Source organism: Zonotrichia leucophrys, chromosome 10 (assembly GCF_028769735.1).
Source record: "Zonotrichia leucophrys gambelii isolate GWCS_2022_RI chromosome 10, RI_Zleu_2.0, whole genome shotgun sequence".
NCBI lineage: Eukaryota > Metazoa > Chordata > Aves > Passeriformes > Passerellidae > Zonotrichia > Zonotrichia leucophrys.
The window spans coordinates 19005001-19021058 of NC_088180.1; the positions used below are offsets into that span (position 1 = coordinate 19005001).

The 16058-nt window shown below is 35.8% G+C and overlaps 1 protein-coding gene across 4 annotated transcripts in view; it reads left to right on the top strand.

Annotated features, from left to right (window-relative positions):
• IQCH (IQ motif containing H) overlaps positions 1-16058 on the top strand; it is a 73203-nt gene that overhangs the window by 26492 nt on the left and 30653 nt on the right. For all 4 annotated transcript variants that reach the window (XM_064722255.1, XM_064722257.1, XM_064722258.1 and 1 more), the window contains 4 exons: positions 3571-3654; positions 6307-6482; positions 9566-9838; positions 15565-15756. In XM_064722255.1, the coding sequence (XP_064578325.1) occupies positions 3571-3654; positions 6307-6482; positions 9566-9838; positions 15565-15756 (725 nt within the window). The remainder of the gene's footprint in view (positions 1-3570; positions 3655-6306; positions 6483-9565; positions 9839-15564; positions 15757-16058) is intronic.

The window sequence follows — 16058 nt, forward strand, 5'->3', positions numbered from 1 at the left end:
GAATTCCAACGTCAGCAGAGTTGTTGCACACCAGATGTTTTCAAAGTCGTGTTAAAATAATCCTCAGTACAATCAAAACAGGCTGACATCAAAAATTAATCATTGTGTCCATGTTCTTCTGCTGGATTTGGGAATTTCTAGAAGTTTTTTAAATGATTTCAACCTCTTAAGTAAATGGTAAAACTCCAGGGAAATTCCACTTTATTCAGCACTTCACTGGGAGCCCAGCCCTGATTGTGTAACAGGATTTCCACAGCCTTGTGCTGTAAATACAGGAATTTGGAGATGGAGGATTTGAGTGGAATCTCCCCCTTAATGAGGAAGAAAATATAAGAAAGATCATTTGAGTGCAGGTATTTTTTTTAGAAAATCAGAAAATCTATATAAGTAGGCTACAATCTTTTAAAAATTTAAATTGTTCCCTTTAAAAGAGGGGTTTGAAAGTGCTGTTTGGAAAAGTTATTCCTGCTTGTTTTTATTAAATGCAGCTAAGTCTGGATATTTCCAGTATTCCATAGGGATTTTACATGGATTAAATCATGATAAGTTTATTAAAATATAATGGAAATATTTGGGGATTTTTTCCTTCTTTTGATGTGATAAGATTTAGACTGGTTTTGAGACACAGCAACAAAAAATTCTTAACATTGAGCAATTTTGGTTTGATCTAATTTTAAAAACAGCTAATATTTAAAATTTTAAAAGGTGAAAACATAAAATCCCTACACTAAAAATCTTTAAAATCTAGCAATAAAAATTTTTTATGTTTAATTATTCTGCTCCTGCACATTTGATAATTTAAAATTAAGAATTATTGGAGTAGACTTAGAGGAAGCTGGAAAATTTAAACAGCAAACATTTGACTTAGTCAAAAAGGACTAAATATGTGAAATGCCAGCTGATTTTGGCAGTAATTTTATTTTTTACTGCCTTTTGCAACCATAAAAAATTTTTTTAAGCTACAAAACTTAGGACAGAGCAGATTAACAAGAACACATCAAAGTTTGATGATATTCAGTGATTTCTCTGTTCAGTTTTGTAAATCAGAAAGAAAACCTGAAATTCTCTGCTCAGTGTCCTTGATTCCAGCATTTGGGACAAATCAGAGTCTGATTTTCCTTCCCTTGCAGGTGGAATTCCAAGGAATGGTGATGGAGGCAGGAGGGTGAATTTCTCATTTCACAACAGTTTCAGGTTCATGTCAAGTCTCTGGAAATAATCCAGGAAAAGGATTATATATATATATAACAGCATAAAAGGATAATATATATATAAAGGAAATAATCCAGGAAAAGGAAGGGCTTGAATTGTACTGCTGGGAGGAGCAAATGGTTCCTTTTATTTCACCCAAACAAAAACTTGGGATTTCTAGGATAGCTAAAAAACACAAAGCAGAATCCAGTGGTCAAGGCAGAGTGAGGAGAAATGAATTTGAACCTTTAAATCAGATTTACTGCCACAAATGTGCGCCGAGCACAGAGAGAGAAATTCAGTTTTATTGATGAAACCTTGGCTGTTGTTTCCTAGAGCTGTCCCAGGTCCTGGCGAGCTGCAGGTGAGTGATCCCAGCTCCTTTTCCTCCTTCACATCCTGCCCAAGAACTTTGTCCTGTCCCCCTCTGCTCTTCCTGTTCTCCAAGGAACCTTTGAGGATTCTTTGTTGGGAGAAGCCACTTGGAGATGAGCAGAATTTATTAAGGAAATATCAATTAAAGGGTCATTAAAGGGCTGAGGTTGGAAGGGGAATTAATTCCTCTTATTTTAGCACTGCTCCTGCACTTTGGAGTCAGGAATGCCAAGCCCAGTCCCATCCCCAAGTGTTCCTTTGTCCACATCCCAAATTCCAGGCACCATTTGGAATTTCTTGTCCAGGAACCAGAACAGTTCCTTGTCCAGGAGCTGTTCCATGTACACCTGCACTGGAACATGAGGCTGTGGTCACCAAATATTGCATTTATTTGGCCTGGGGTTTGTTCAAACTGGAAGAAAAGGAATATTAACCCTTGAATGAGATTTCTCAGGTGTCCAGTTGTGGAGTTGGGAATGCTCAGGGTGGGTCAGGAGGGATGTGGTTGATCCTGCCCAGTGGGAGGGTGAGGATTCAGCAGCAGTGAATATTCCTCATTAATCTAATGGGGTCATGCCAGTGCAAGTTAATACATTGTCCCTTAATCTGGTTTATTAACCTCCCTGTGCAAAGCACTGCATCTGCAGAGCCTGAGCAAAATGCAGATTTTAACTTATTTAATTGCCACTTTGTTATCGCTTTCAAATAATTCCTGGCTTTCCAAGTGATATTAGCATGTTATTTTTTTGCTCCATTCTTAAAACCCAATGTTTTCAGGGTAAGGAAATTACTGCATTCTCAGGCTAACTTTTAAATGGTTTGAAAATATTAGGCAGCATTTCTAGTGCCTTAAAATTGGGTGGGAGAACAAAATGAAGCCTTGAGACTAAAGTTTAAATACTCTGAGCAAGCTTTTTTCTAATTACTGGAGCTTAATACCAGAGGAGTAAAAAACTAAAATCAATATATTTTACTTAGATGAGTTCTCCAAGTGCCTGGTACCACTGTGCTGACTGTAATGTAAGCTTGGTAAGAAATGACCAAAAATTAAACTGGTAATTTAAATTTCTCTGTATTTTCTCATGTTCTGTGTGCAATTGCCACAGCACCTTAGAATGCTGATCACTTGTAGTAATTGTCTTTGTAATTAGGCTGAAATATCCACTTTGCTGTTCTCTACATGAAAGCACTGAAATAACTGAGCAGATTTTAGCCAAATTAAGCTTTCCCTGAGTTTCTGATAATTTTCCATGTGCAGATAGATGGAAATGTAAGGATCTTGTTCCTGAATCAGTCAAGTTTTTATGGCAAACCCTGAAAACTGGGATTAATCCTGATGGATTAACCAATTAATATCCCTGCTGGTGCTTGCCAGTGGAGCTGTGGCTGTTTGCACAGGCACCACAATTCCTTTGGAATTCCACCAATTTGAAAATTACAGCCTTCAAAAAATTATAGTTACAGTGCTGCTGTGGTTTCCTGCGGTGTTTTTGAACGTGGGCAGGGAATCAGCTGGAATTGTGACCTGCAAAGAGATAATCCAGGCTCAGACAGGCTGTCACTCCCCTTTCCTCTGCAACAAAGTGAGCAGGTAGCACTGAGACATCTCCTTAATGAAGTGCCTTGGGTGCCTTTTATCTGTGTGAAGGACAAAATTACCAGGATTCTTGCTTAATGATGGTGTCATTTTTTTTTTTTTTTTCTCCAGTGTTTACAAAAAAAAAAAAAATTATCCAGCAACATGAAAGACTCCCAGCAAAATGGTCTGCATGGTTAAATTAGAAAACTCTGTAGGGCTGGAACATTCAGGTCTGTATTTAAATGACAGAAAAATGTGAGGTTACATCAGTAATAAAAGTAAATTCAGAGAAATGCTGCGATGAGTGCTGTGAGATTTTTGAAATAAGGGGTTTTTTTCAGCTTTTTTTGATTTTTTTTTCCCCCCCAAATGTGTCCCAGGGTTTTTCTGACTGCAGTTTGAGGGGGGCTTTCCTTGTTTTCCAGGGTATTCCCAGCACATCCGTGAGCACATCCCTGACCTTGCTGTGCAGCAGAACCTGCAGATGGGGAGGCTCTGTGACATCCTGGGTATGTGATAGCTCCTGCTCTCTGGTTATTCCCACAGCTGGCACTGAAAGAAAATGCACAAACACTTTTTAAAATTATTATTATTAATATTAAATATAGAGCACAGGCTCTGTGACATCCTGGGTATGTGATAGCCCCTGCTCTCTGGTTATTCCCACAGCACTGAAAGAAAATGCACAAACACTTTTTAAAATTATTATTATTAATATTAAATATAGAGCACAGGCTCTGACATCCTGGCTATGTGATAGCCCCTGTTCTCTGGTTATTCCCCCAGCTGCCACTGAAAGAAAATGCACAAACACTTTTTAAAATTGTTATTATTAATATTAAATATAGAGCACAGGCTCTGACATCCTGGCTATGTGATAGCCCCTGCTCTCTGGTTATTCCCCCAGCTGGCACTGAAAGAAAATGCACAAACACTTTTTAAAATTATTATTATTAATATTAAATATAGAGCACAGGCTCTGACATCCTGGGTATGTGATCAGCCCCTGTTCTCTGGTTATTCCCACAGCTGGCACTGAAAGGAAACAGCAAAAGGACTTTTTAAAATTAATATTAAATATAGAGCACAGGCTCTGTGACATCCTGGGTATGTGATAGCTCCTGCTCTCTGGTTATTCCCCCTGCTGCCACTGAAAGAAAACAGCACAAGGACTTTTTTTTAAAATATTAATATTAAATATAGAGCAGGGAGAAGCTGAGAAGGAATTGTGGCATTTCTGGCCATGTTATCCATAAAAAATATGGATGTTTTTGCCCCTCTGTGCTGAGGTGGAGCAGCTCCTCCTGCGAGCTGCTCAGCCCCACAGAGTGTTCAGGGCTCCCAAAATGAGGGAGACACAAAGATGTGCTGCAAAAGAGCAAGCCCTTATTTAAACCTTTTTTTTTTTTTTTTCCTTTTAAATCAGCAAATGAGGCAAAAGGCATCTATTTAAAAGTTTGGGTTTTTTTTTCCTGGCAGGCTTCTTTTAAGCAAAGCAGGGAAGGATATTAGTTAGCAGTGACCAACTGCATTGGCTCCCTGGAATGACATATTTTACATGATTCATGTATATTGCAGGATCATGATTATTTTATAAATGCCATTTAGTAAGTTTGGAACAAAAATATATTACATCCAGAAATTTACAGTTGCCTAAAATAATAATGTAATTGCCTTTATATATTATCTAGGCACTAATACTCGTTTTTTTTCCCCTCTGTACTGGTTTTTTATTTATTTTTTTACTGTGGATTTTTTTAGCTCTTAAATGATAGAAACTTAAAGGGACAAAGTCACACATTAAACATTTATTTCTGATTTCTGAACATGAAAATTGGTTCTGCTGTAAAATAGACTGCAAGGAAGATACAAACTAGTGAACTATTGACTAAATTATGGGCTGGGTCATGTGCTTCACCTGTGCCTGGCAGAGGAGCACTGAGATTTTCCATTTTGGTTTGGTTTTTCTTTGGAAAAGCAGAGGATTTCCTTGCTGTTTGTGACCTCCTGTGAGTGAAGGTGTCCCTGGAGCCCCTGTGTCCTGAGGAGACTTTATCTCTCTTTGTAGGGCAGTGCCACAGCAGTAAAATGTGCTGCAGCTTTGTATTCCCCAAAATCACTCAAGTTGTCAGTATTGACTGGTGAATGGTGCTGAGCTCTTCCATTAGTTATTTTTAAAAGTGATCTGGTAAATAATTATACAAATGCTCTGCTTGTGGGCTCTGTGGCACTGCAGTGCCTCAGGTGAGTCCTGGCCTCACTTTTTAAATGTGGATTCTTTCCCTGCAGCTCTGGCAAAACAAAGCCAAGCCATGGGATCGCTCATTCACTGTCCAACATTTGGCTCAGGGTTTCCTTGTCCAGGCCTTGCTGTGTGCAGTCCTTCCATGCAATAGCAGTTATCCCTGGCACTTGTGCACAATAAAACAATGCAAGGCTTCCCACTGATTTGGATCAAAATCTTGGAGTGCTCTTTGCCTATCGGTGCCTCAAGGCCCATTAATTCATTAGCTCATCTATTGCCATTAATATTGTAGCAGAACAGAGTGGTTACAATTTTCCCAAGCTGCCTGTGGTACAGATTTCCCTTCTGTGTGGACACAGCCCTTCAGCCCAAGCTGTTTTCCACGAGGAAAAGCAGATTTCCCCACCGTGCTGCCCTGCACACTGCCCTGCCAGCAATGGTTATTAATGACACCCCACCCTGAGCTTTTGTGTGGGCAGCACAGGAGCAGGAACAGCCCATGGAAAATCCAGGCAGCGTAGAAAATTGCAATTTCCTCAGCTTTCTCAACTGAATGGCTCAGTTTTATAATTTACTGGCATTAATGGGATATATTTTCCAAGCAGTTCAATTCCCATTGATGTTAATGGGAGCGGGGCTCACAAATCCCCCTGCACCACTTCCCAAAGCCTGCCCCAATATGTTGTGCAGATTGAATCCCAGGAAGCAGCTCTTCCTCTGGGTCACTGCCCTGCCTGCAGAGACATGCTGAAGCACAGCAAACAGCCCTCAGCTTTGGGAGTGAAGCCCCATTTTTCTCCATTTGCAGTGCATTTGGGGGAGGGCCGTTGGTGAGCAGAGGGTGGGGGTGCTGGCACTGCTGTTGGGAGCGTGGCACCCTCGTCCCAGCAGTGAGCACTGTGCCCCTTTGTTTCAGATGCCAACGTGGACGTCATCTACATCTGCCCCCTTGCTCTGAGTGAGGAGTTACTGCAGTACTACAATAAACTCCTGGGTCTGCAGGCAGCTGTTAGATCTGGGAGCCCTGAGGACACGGCTGACCTGCAGGACAGGTTCACAATTCTCACCCCTGAAGCCATAAACAGCTTCCCTGTGAGTTTGTCTTCTAATTACTACAGCTTGAGGGATGCAGTAAAATTAAATTGGAAATTTTATAACTTGCAACGCTCTGGTACACATCAGTGAAATATTATTGCAAGTTTAAGGGCTTTACTGATTAGACTACTAGTTAGAGCATTGGAAATAAATATCCTGGTTTAGCTTTATAGACTTGCTTGAGATAGTCCTAGATTGGCTATTTGTAGGCTCTTGTCCCTTCTGACTCCGTGCTTGGGACTGGGAACTTGATAGATTTATATCTCTAAGCAAATCATAGCAATAAACCATTCTTATTGCTCAAATTTTATCTCTGGCTAGCCCAGCACTCAATCATTGCTGTGTTTGCAGTGGCTCTTGCAACTAAATCCAGTGCAGAGCTCCTTAAAGAACAAGGCTTAAACAAAGTTAGGTAATAATACAGAAATCTGAGTTTCAAACAGGTCAGAACAATACATAAATATGAGCTCCAATAATACAAAAGTGATAGTCCCAGAATAAAAATTAATAATAGAGAAATATTAGTTCCAAACCTGTCAAGTCAGATTTCAATCCATGTGCTAAAATATGTTCTAATTAATGTACAGTGTGTCCAGTGTTTCTGAAAATGCTGCAGTGCAGTGGGCACTTCACAGTGAACAATATATTTTATTGTTCTATTATTTTATAGTTTTATATTCTAAAATTTATACTCTAATTTCAATAGTATTTATATTCTAATTTAAATATTAAACACACAGTGTCTTGGCTGGGATTAGATTGTTATCAAACTTTGTGGCACATTTAGGGGCTTTACTTGAAGCCTTGCTGCTGGTTTTGCTATTTTTTCTTTTTAAGTTGCACTTTGACAGTCATAGCAGGGTTTTTCTCTGGATTATTTCTCCAATAATAACTTCCAATTATGAATTAATGCCAAGATCTGTCAGGAGAATGGGCAACACCAGATTTAGGTGAAGCAGGTTGAGGTAACCATGGCTCTTTGGTGCCATGCACCAGTTAATGTGCAAAACCCACCTTGTTTTCATTTAACATGTGTTCTTTACCATATAATAATTAATATTTTTAAGGAATACATTCTCTGTGTGGAGAGGAACCTGCTCAGAACTGCTCTTGGTCATTCTTTGGCTTCAGTGCCAATTTGGGCTGTGTAAGGGTTTGAGCTTTATAAGTTATTATAAAGGATCTTTCTCCTGGGTTATTGAATAGAAAGCTTTTATTGCACCTAATGGATCAAAATTTATTCCCAATCAATGAAATTGTGGCTGGAAGGCCACTTCAGAGGGCTCCTTTTAGCAATTCCAGAGGCACAAATCAGCCCTGCTCTGGAAAATGTGTGGAAAAGGCAGAGCTGGGCCTGATCCTGCCCTTGAGGTGTGCCCAGCTGAAGGCAGCTTTGCTCTCCTGGTGATCCCGATGCCAAGGGCAGGTCTGGGATCTTGGGCAGCTGAAAACAAAACAAAAATCAACAGGTTTGAGAGCCAAGAACTTTGGTTAATCCCATATCCCCTGTTCCTGCTGGAATCCCTCAGTTCTGCTCTCCCTCCCACTTCCATGTACCCTGGCAGCCCTAGCACTCCCAAAAAGCAGGAATGAAGCAGCTTTTACAGCCTGACCTCCTTAATTAGCTGTAAAATCCATTATGGAGGGGCACAAAGCAGATCTCCCACAGCCCCACAGCCCCAGGCTGGGAATGGATCCTGCTCCTGCAGGCCGAGCTCTGGGCTGGGCCAGGCCCTGCTGGCACCAGGGAATCCATCCATCGAGCAGGGCTTGGCTTTAAAACTGACCCAAGCAAAAGGGCTCCAGGTGATTTGTTTGCTGTTCTTTTCACCTGAAACTTCATCTGAAAATTCTCTTTTTCTGCTGGAGCTTTGGGGATTGTCCCATTGCTGCTGTCCTTTAGGGTGCCCAACTCCTTCCCAGAGAGATCTGGGCACTTGTGGAGCTGTGTTTGGTGTGAGGAAGCACCAAGGAGATTCCTTGTGTTCCTTTCCAGCACCATCCTCCCTACCCAAGCAATGAAATCAGGATTTCTACTTCAGTCCCTGGCAATGAACATCCAGGACTTGGGAGGAAAATATTCTGTGTCCTTCAGTGCTGGAAATCCCTGGCAAATCCAGGATTTACATTATCCTGAAAATTCATGAGGCCTAAATGAGATGAAATCTCAATAGGAAGATGATTTTCTCCTTGTTGGGGATATGATTTGTTCATGACAATTATTGCAGTGGATTTCTCTATCCCCGTCTCATCCTCAGTAAATTTTTGGGAAAATAATTGGAATATATGCATGGGATATATGTTGTTTAAAACATTTCTGAGGTTTCACCTGCCATGACTGATATTCTTAATTAAATTCAGTTTGTAGTCTGAATGTCATGAGCTGCTTGTTCAGCAATAGATTTTTTTTTTTTTTGGGAAGAAATGAAAAATTCCTTCAAAAAAGTTGGTACCTTTGTGTTTTAAGCAAAAAAAAAACAACCTACTGCAAAACTGCTCCCCTCTCCTTAAGTGCTCCTTTAGATCAGCAGTCAGAGCTCCTGTGAAATGGAAATGTGCATCCCCAGTAATTTAATGTAAGCACTGAAAGCTTTTGTAAATCAAAGTGTTTTATTCTCAGAGAATCACTTCAAATACCCTGAACTGTATGTGAAATACATTCCCTGCTATAGGGAGGGGGGGAATCTTCATTTTTTTATTGATTTTGAGGAGCTCTGGAGTTAAACCATGCCAGGAGTGTTGCTGAGATGAATCACTATTATCCAAAGGCCAGCAGCCTCTGTGCCTGACAGAAGGATAATTCCACACGGATCAAATAAATACAGATGTGTAGTAATTAGTTCTATTCCCAACGAGGCCATTTCCAGCCCACTAAAGATGTGCACGATTATGGAGCCTCACCCCAACAGCTTTTATCAATTTAAACTGCTAAGCTACAGGATAGGTCATAACCCAGCCTGCTATTAATAATGTATTTATTGTGGGCAACATTAGGAATTAGGGGGAGGGGGGGAAAAAAACAACAAAAAAAAAAAATTTTTCATAAGAATAAATGAAGAATAAATGTTTTCTTTTTGCAGGAGCACCACATGTGCCTGGCCACGGTGCTCAAGCACAGCCCCAGGACGCTGCAGAGGCTGCAGGGGCTGCTCCAGGGCAGGGATGCCTACATGGTAGGGGGAGTTCCTCACCTGGATGAGCTGGCTGTGGCTGACCAGCTGCAGGTGCCCCTGCTGGGCTCGCAGCCAGCCGTGGCTCAGCTCTGCAGCACCAAGTCTGGCACCAGGAGAATCTTTGCCAGTGCTGGAGTGCCAACCCCTCCTGGAGAGGGGGACATCCACAGCAGGGAGCAGGTGAGCAATTGGGGCATCCCAGCTACTCCACTGATGAAACCCTCATCAAGTTTTATATTGCAAATATTTAACTACAGTGCCTTGGATGGGATTTGGTTTTTAGCAAACTTTGTGGCACATTTAGGGGCTTTGCTTGGAGCCAACCCAACCTCTTGGCTGGGATTTGATTTTTAGCAAATTTTGTGGCACATTTAGGGATTTTGCTGTTTATTTTTCTTTTCTAACTGAACTTTGACAGTCATAGAAGGTTTTTTTCTGGATGCTGGGTTATTTTTTAATAGTAACTCCCAGCTATTTTCCCATTAGTAACTCCCAAACCCTCGTGGGTTTGATCGAGTCTTGGGTGAGGTTGGGTCCTTTCTTGGCTCAGTTAAATGCAGTTTGTGCCCAAGGCAGGAAGGAACACAATTACTCTGGGGCTCTTCATGGGCTTGAGGATATGAAAGTGTTTGGTCCAATATTTGAGACAGTTTGTGCTGGTGAAGTCATGAAATGAATCCATTTGACCAGTGAATGAAGAGGCACATTTTCCAAAAATCCTTATTCTAAGGGGAAGAAATCTCCCTTCAATGAGCCTGCTCCCACTGAGCATCTCTGCAGTTTTACTTTGCAGCCTATCATTGCTAAATTCATCTCTCTTGTTGGCATGACCAGTAGGAAAATAACAAAACCCTATTGAACTGAAATTACGAGGCACAAGAGGCTTCTGTATTTCCATTTTACATGTTTATTTTGCAGCCAGTCCCTCAGTATTTTATTCTCTAAGCTGATTTTGCAATTTACAATGATATGTTTACATATTTATTTTAAAAAAACTCAACATTTTTATGGTGGTGTTACTTCTCATCCAGGAAAATAATCATTGCTAAGGTTTTTTGTAGGTGCTCCTGCTTCTTCAAGAGGCTTTTCACATTGCTTTAGTTTTTATTAATCACCTTTAGCACTGAACAGTCTAAGCTACACAAATCCATTGCTACTTCTCCAGTAGATGAAATAAATATATGATCAATGACCTGCAAAACAGCTGTTTGATTTATTTGATTCACGTAAATTATTTAACAATACTTCTGGTTCATCCTACAGGGTTATGGAATTTCTCCTTCTGTTGTTTGCTTGTATGAAATATTGACATTTTAGGTTAAATAATCAAAGTGAGGTGACACCATGGTAAAGCACAATTCAATTTTCACTTAAAGATAGCACATAATTCTTTGTGATTGGTACAGTCCTTACAGGATTATTGATCCTTTTCATTACTGTAGGGGGAGCCCTCAAGAAAAACACATTTATGTGATTCTCAAAAGCCACAAATGGAACACATGTAATTGTATTTTAGGTCAATCTTTAAAAAAAAAGAAACAAAAATCCCTCAAATTACTCTGTAAAACGTAGAAGACTCCAGCCAATGCAACAAGATCTGAGAATACTTTCAGCAGGTTCAAAGTCATTTGCAGTTTCTAAGAAGCTAATTGCATCCTGCACCAGCTGGGCAAAAGGCATTTGGAAGCCATTTAAATCTGTGTACATACACAAATAAATAATTAGCATTTTTATAAAGCCTGCCTGGTACCTCCTCTGTGCATTTCTAACCATGGGCTGCCCTCTCCAGCTGCTTGGGCTGGTGCTACCCTGGCACATTTTTGCAAACAGCATCGTCCATCCCACCTTGTTCCCTGTCACAAATGGTTATGGAGCACTCCTGGTGATCCAAAACCTCAGACAAAACCAAAAAACAACACCTGGGCAGCAAATTCCTCTGTGCAGAAAACAGGGATGTCCTAAAGGCAGCTTTCAATCCACACCCAAACAGCTGGGACAGCACAAGCACCTCTGAGAAAATGAACCCCTATTGTTGGATTCAGCCCTTTCCTGACCCAGAGATGGCAACTGAGAGGTGTTGTAAAACTTTTATTCCATTTTCAGACAATACAGATGTTATAATTGATGCCATTGCAATCAGAAGCCAACTATTTCCCAATTATATTTAATTATATTAATCATTATTATATACAATGATTATAATATATATATAATATATATTATATATAATAATTATAATTATATTATATTATTATATATAAAATAATAATTATATATTATATATATAATATAATACATTATATATAATAATTATAATATATAATTATATTAATTATTATATCAGCCTTAGCCACACCATGCTATAAATGCCTTAAAGCTAATTATCTAAAATTACCCCTCATGGGTCCCAATGCATCTTTCATAGTTCTGTTTCTCTAAAATATCTAGTTTTATTTGTAAGGCCAACCTTTGAACCTTGTTTCTAGTTCCATTTCCCTCAGCAATGTCTGTCCAATTCCATGGCATTTCTAAGTCAGCATTTCTTAGCTCAAGCTTTGCATGTGGATGCCCACCATGTTCTGTCAGGTTTTGAGAATTTCCTACAAATCCATTTCCCACATTTCCCCCTCTCTCTTGGACAGAAAAATCTTCTTTGATGGTTTTGTTCATTGATTGCTGTGCACAGTGAGGTACACAGGGCTTTATCACTGACATTGTCACTATAATAATCAATGTCTAGAAACTTATTTTAATAAATAATTATAATATATATAATATTATATAAGATACAAAATACAGGGTATATATTATCTAATATAATATATAATATTTTATATATAAATATATCATACTATATATATCACACAGGGCTTTATCCCTGGCATTGTCACTATAATAATCAATGTATAGAAACGTATTTTAATAAATAATTATAATTTATATAATATTATATAATATATAAAATACAGTGTATATAGTATCTGATATAATATATAATATTTTATATATAAAATATATCATACTATATATATCACAGGGCTTTATCACTGGCATTGTCACTATAATAATTAATGTATAGAAACTTATTTTAATAAATAATTACAATATAATATTAATAATATATGAAATATAGTGTCAATATAATATAATATAGTATAATATATTTAATATATTTATAAAATATATCATACTTTATATATATCACAGGGATTTATCACTGGCATTGTCACTATAATAATCTATGTATAGAAACTTACTTTAATAAATAATTGCAATATAATATTAATAATATATGAAATATAGTGATAATATAATATAATATAATATAATATAATATAATATAATATAATATAATATAATATAATATAATATAATATAATATATTTATAAAATATATCATACTATATATATGTCACAGGGCTTTATCCCTGGCATTGTCACTATAATAATCAATAGAATAGAATAGAAGTTTCAATAGAAACTTATTTTAATAAATAATTATAATTTATATAATATTATATAATATATAAAATACAGTGTATATAGTATCTGATATAATATATAATATTTTTTATATAAAATATATCATACTATATATATCACAGGGCTTTATCACTGACGTCACTATAATAATTAATGTATAGAAACTTATTTTAATAAATAATTACAATATAATATAATATATGAAATATAGTGTCAATATAATATAATATCATATCATATCATATAATATAATATAATATAATATAATATAATATAATATAATATAATATAATATAATATAATAATATAATAATATATTATACTCTATATATATCACACAGGGCTTTATCACTGGCATTGTCACTATAATAATTAATGTATGGAAACTTATTTTAATAAATAATTACAATATAATATTAATAATATATGAAATATAGTGTCAATATAATATAATATAGTATAATATATTTATAAAATATACTATATATATCACACAGGGCTTTATCACTGGCATTGTCACTATAATAATTAATGTATGGAAACTTATTTTAATAAATAGTTACACTATAAATAATATTATATAATGTCTAAAATATAGTATATATTATCTAATATATAATATTTTATATATAAAATATATAATATTGATAACATTGATACATAATATCAATGTATAGAAACTTATTTTAATAAATAATTACAATATAATAGTAATAATATATGAAATATAGTGTCAATATAATATAATATAATATAACATAATATAGTATAATATACAGGGCTTTATCGCTGGCATTGTCACTATAATAATTAATGTATAGAAACTTATTTTAATAAATAATTACAATATAATCGTAATAATATATGAAATATAGTGTCAATATAATATAATATAATATAATATAATATATTTATAAAATATATCATACTATATATATCACACAGGGCTTTATCACTGGCATTGTCACTATAATAATTAATGTATGGAAACTTATTTTAATAAATAATTACAATATAATAGTAACAATATATGAAATATAGTGTCAATATAATATAGTATAATATATTTATAAAACATATCATACTATATATATCACACAGGGATTTATCACTGGCATTGTCACTATAATAATTAATGTATAGAAACTTATTTTAATAAATAATTACACTATAAATAATATTATATAATGTCTAAAATATAGTATATATTATCTAATATACAATATTTTATATATAAAATATATAATATTGATAACATTGATACATAATATCAATGTATAGAAACTTATTTTAATAAATAATTACAATATAATAGTAATAATATATGAAATATAGTGTCAATATAATATAATATAATATAACATAATATAGTATAATATACAGGGCTTTATCGCTGGCATTGTCACTATAATAATTAATGTATAGAAACTTATTTTAATAAATAATTACAATATAATCGTAATAATATATGAAATATAGTGTCAATATAATATAATATATTATAATATAATATATTTATAAAACATATACTATATATATCACACAGGGCTTTATCGCTGGCATTGTCACTATAATAATTAATGTATAGAAACTTATTTTAATAAATAGTTACACTATAAATAATATTATATAATGTCTAAAATATAGTATATATTATCGAATATATATTTTATATATAAAATATATAATAATCGATGTAAAATAATTACAATATAATATAACATATGAAATATAGTGTCAATATAATATCATATCATATATTTATAAAATATATCATACTATATCTATCACACAGGGCTTTATCACTGGCATTGTCACTATAATTAATAATTAATGTATGGAAACTTATTTTGATAAATAATTACAATATGACATTAATAATATATGAAATATAGTGTCAATATAATATAATATAGTATAATATATTTATAAAATATACTATATATATCACACAGGGCTTTATCACTGGCATTGTCACTATAGTAATTAATGTATAGAAACTTATTTTAATAAATAATTACACTATAAATAATATTATATAATGTCTAAAATATAGGATATATTATCTAATATATTTTTTATATATATATTAAAATATATATAAAATATATATTAGATACATATATTCTAATATAATATATATATTAGGTTATATTATATTATCTATATATATTCTAATAATATAATCAATGTATATAATCTTAATAATCAATATATAGAAACTTAAAGCTCCTTTGGCCAAGGTGCAAACTCCATCTATCAAATCACACTATGTGAGCCTTCTGTCAGGCTTTGAGGATTGCCTAGAAATCCATTTCCCGCCCGTATTTAGGAGAATAACCGTTAATAACCGTTAATAACCGTTAATAAATGTCCCAAAGCAATACTGGGAGTGTGAAGGGCTGTGTGTCCCTGCCCTGCAGCTGCTCCGAGCCCTCGGCCGGCTGCTCCTGGACAACCCCGAGGTGCAGCGCTGGCTCTTCAAGGTGGACGATGAGCGTGCCGGGGATGGCACCGCCTTCTGCGACGTCAGTGCCCACCTGCAGTGCCACCCCTGGATCCAGAGGGAGCAGCAGGAGCGCGGGCTGCAGGTGTGGAGCGAGAGCCGGGCTCGTGTGAGTAACAAACTGCATCTGCTTGGTTCATCCTTGGCTTGGCTCTTTGTGTCCCCTGAGGTCCCTGCTCGCTGCAATCCCACCCTGAGCCTTCATTGGAAGGTAAATGTTGGCATCACAGCCCAGCCTGGCTTCACAAAGCAGCAGTAATTCAAATAAAACAGGGAAATATTCCAAACTATTCCAAAATAATATTCCAAAATATGAAGGAATGCCTGGCAGCCAACTGTGGAAGGATTTGTAGCACTTCCTATGCAATAAAAGGCAGGGTTTATACATTTTTTCATACATATAAAATTTAT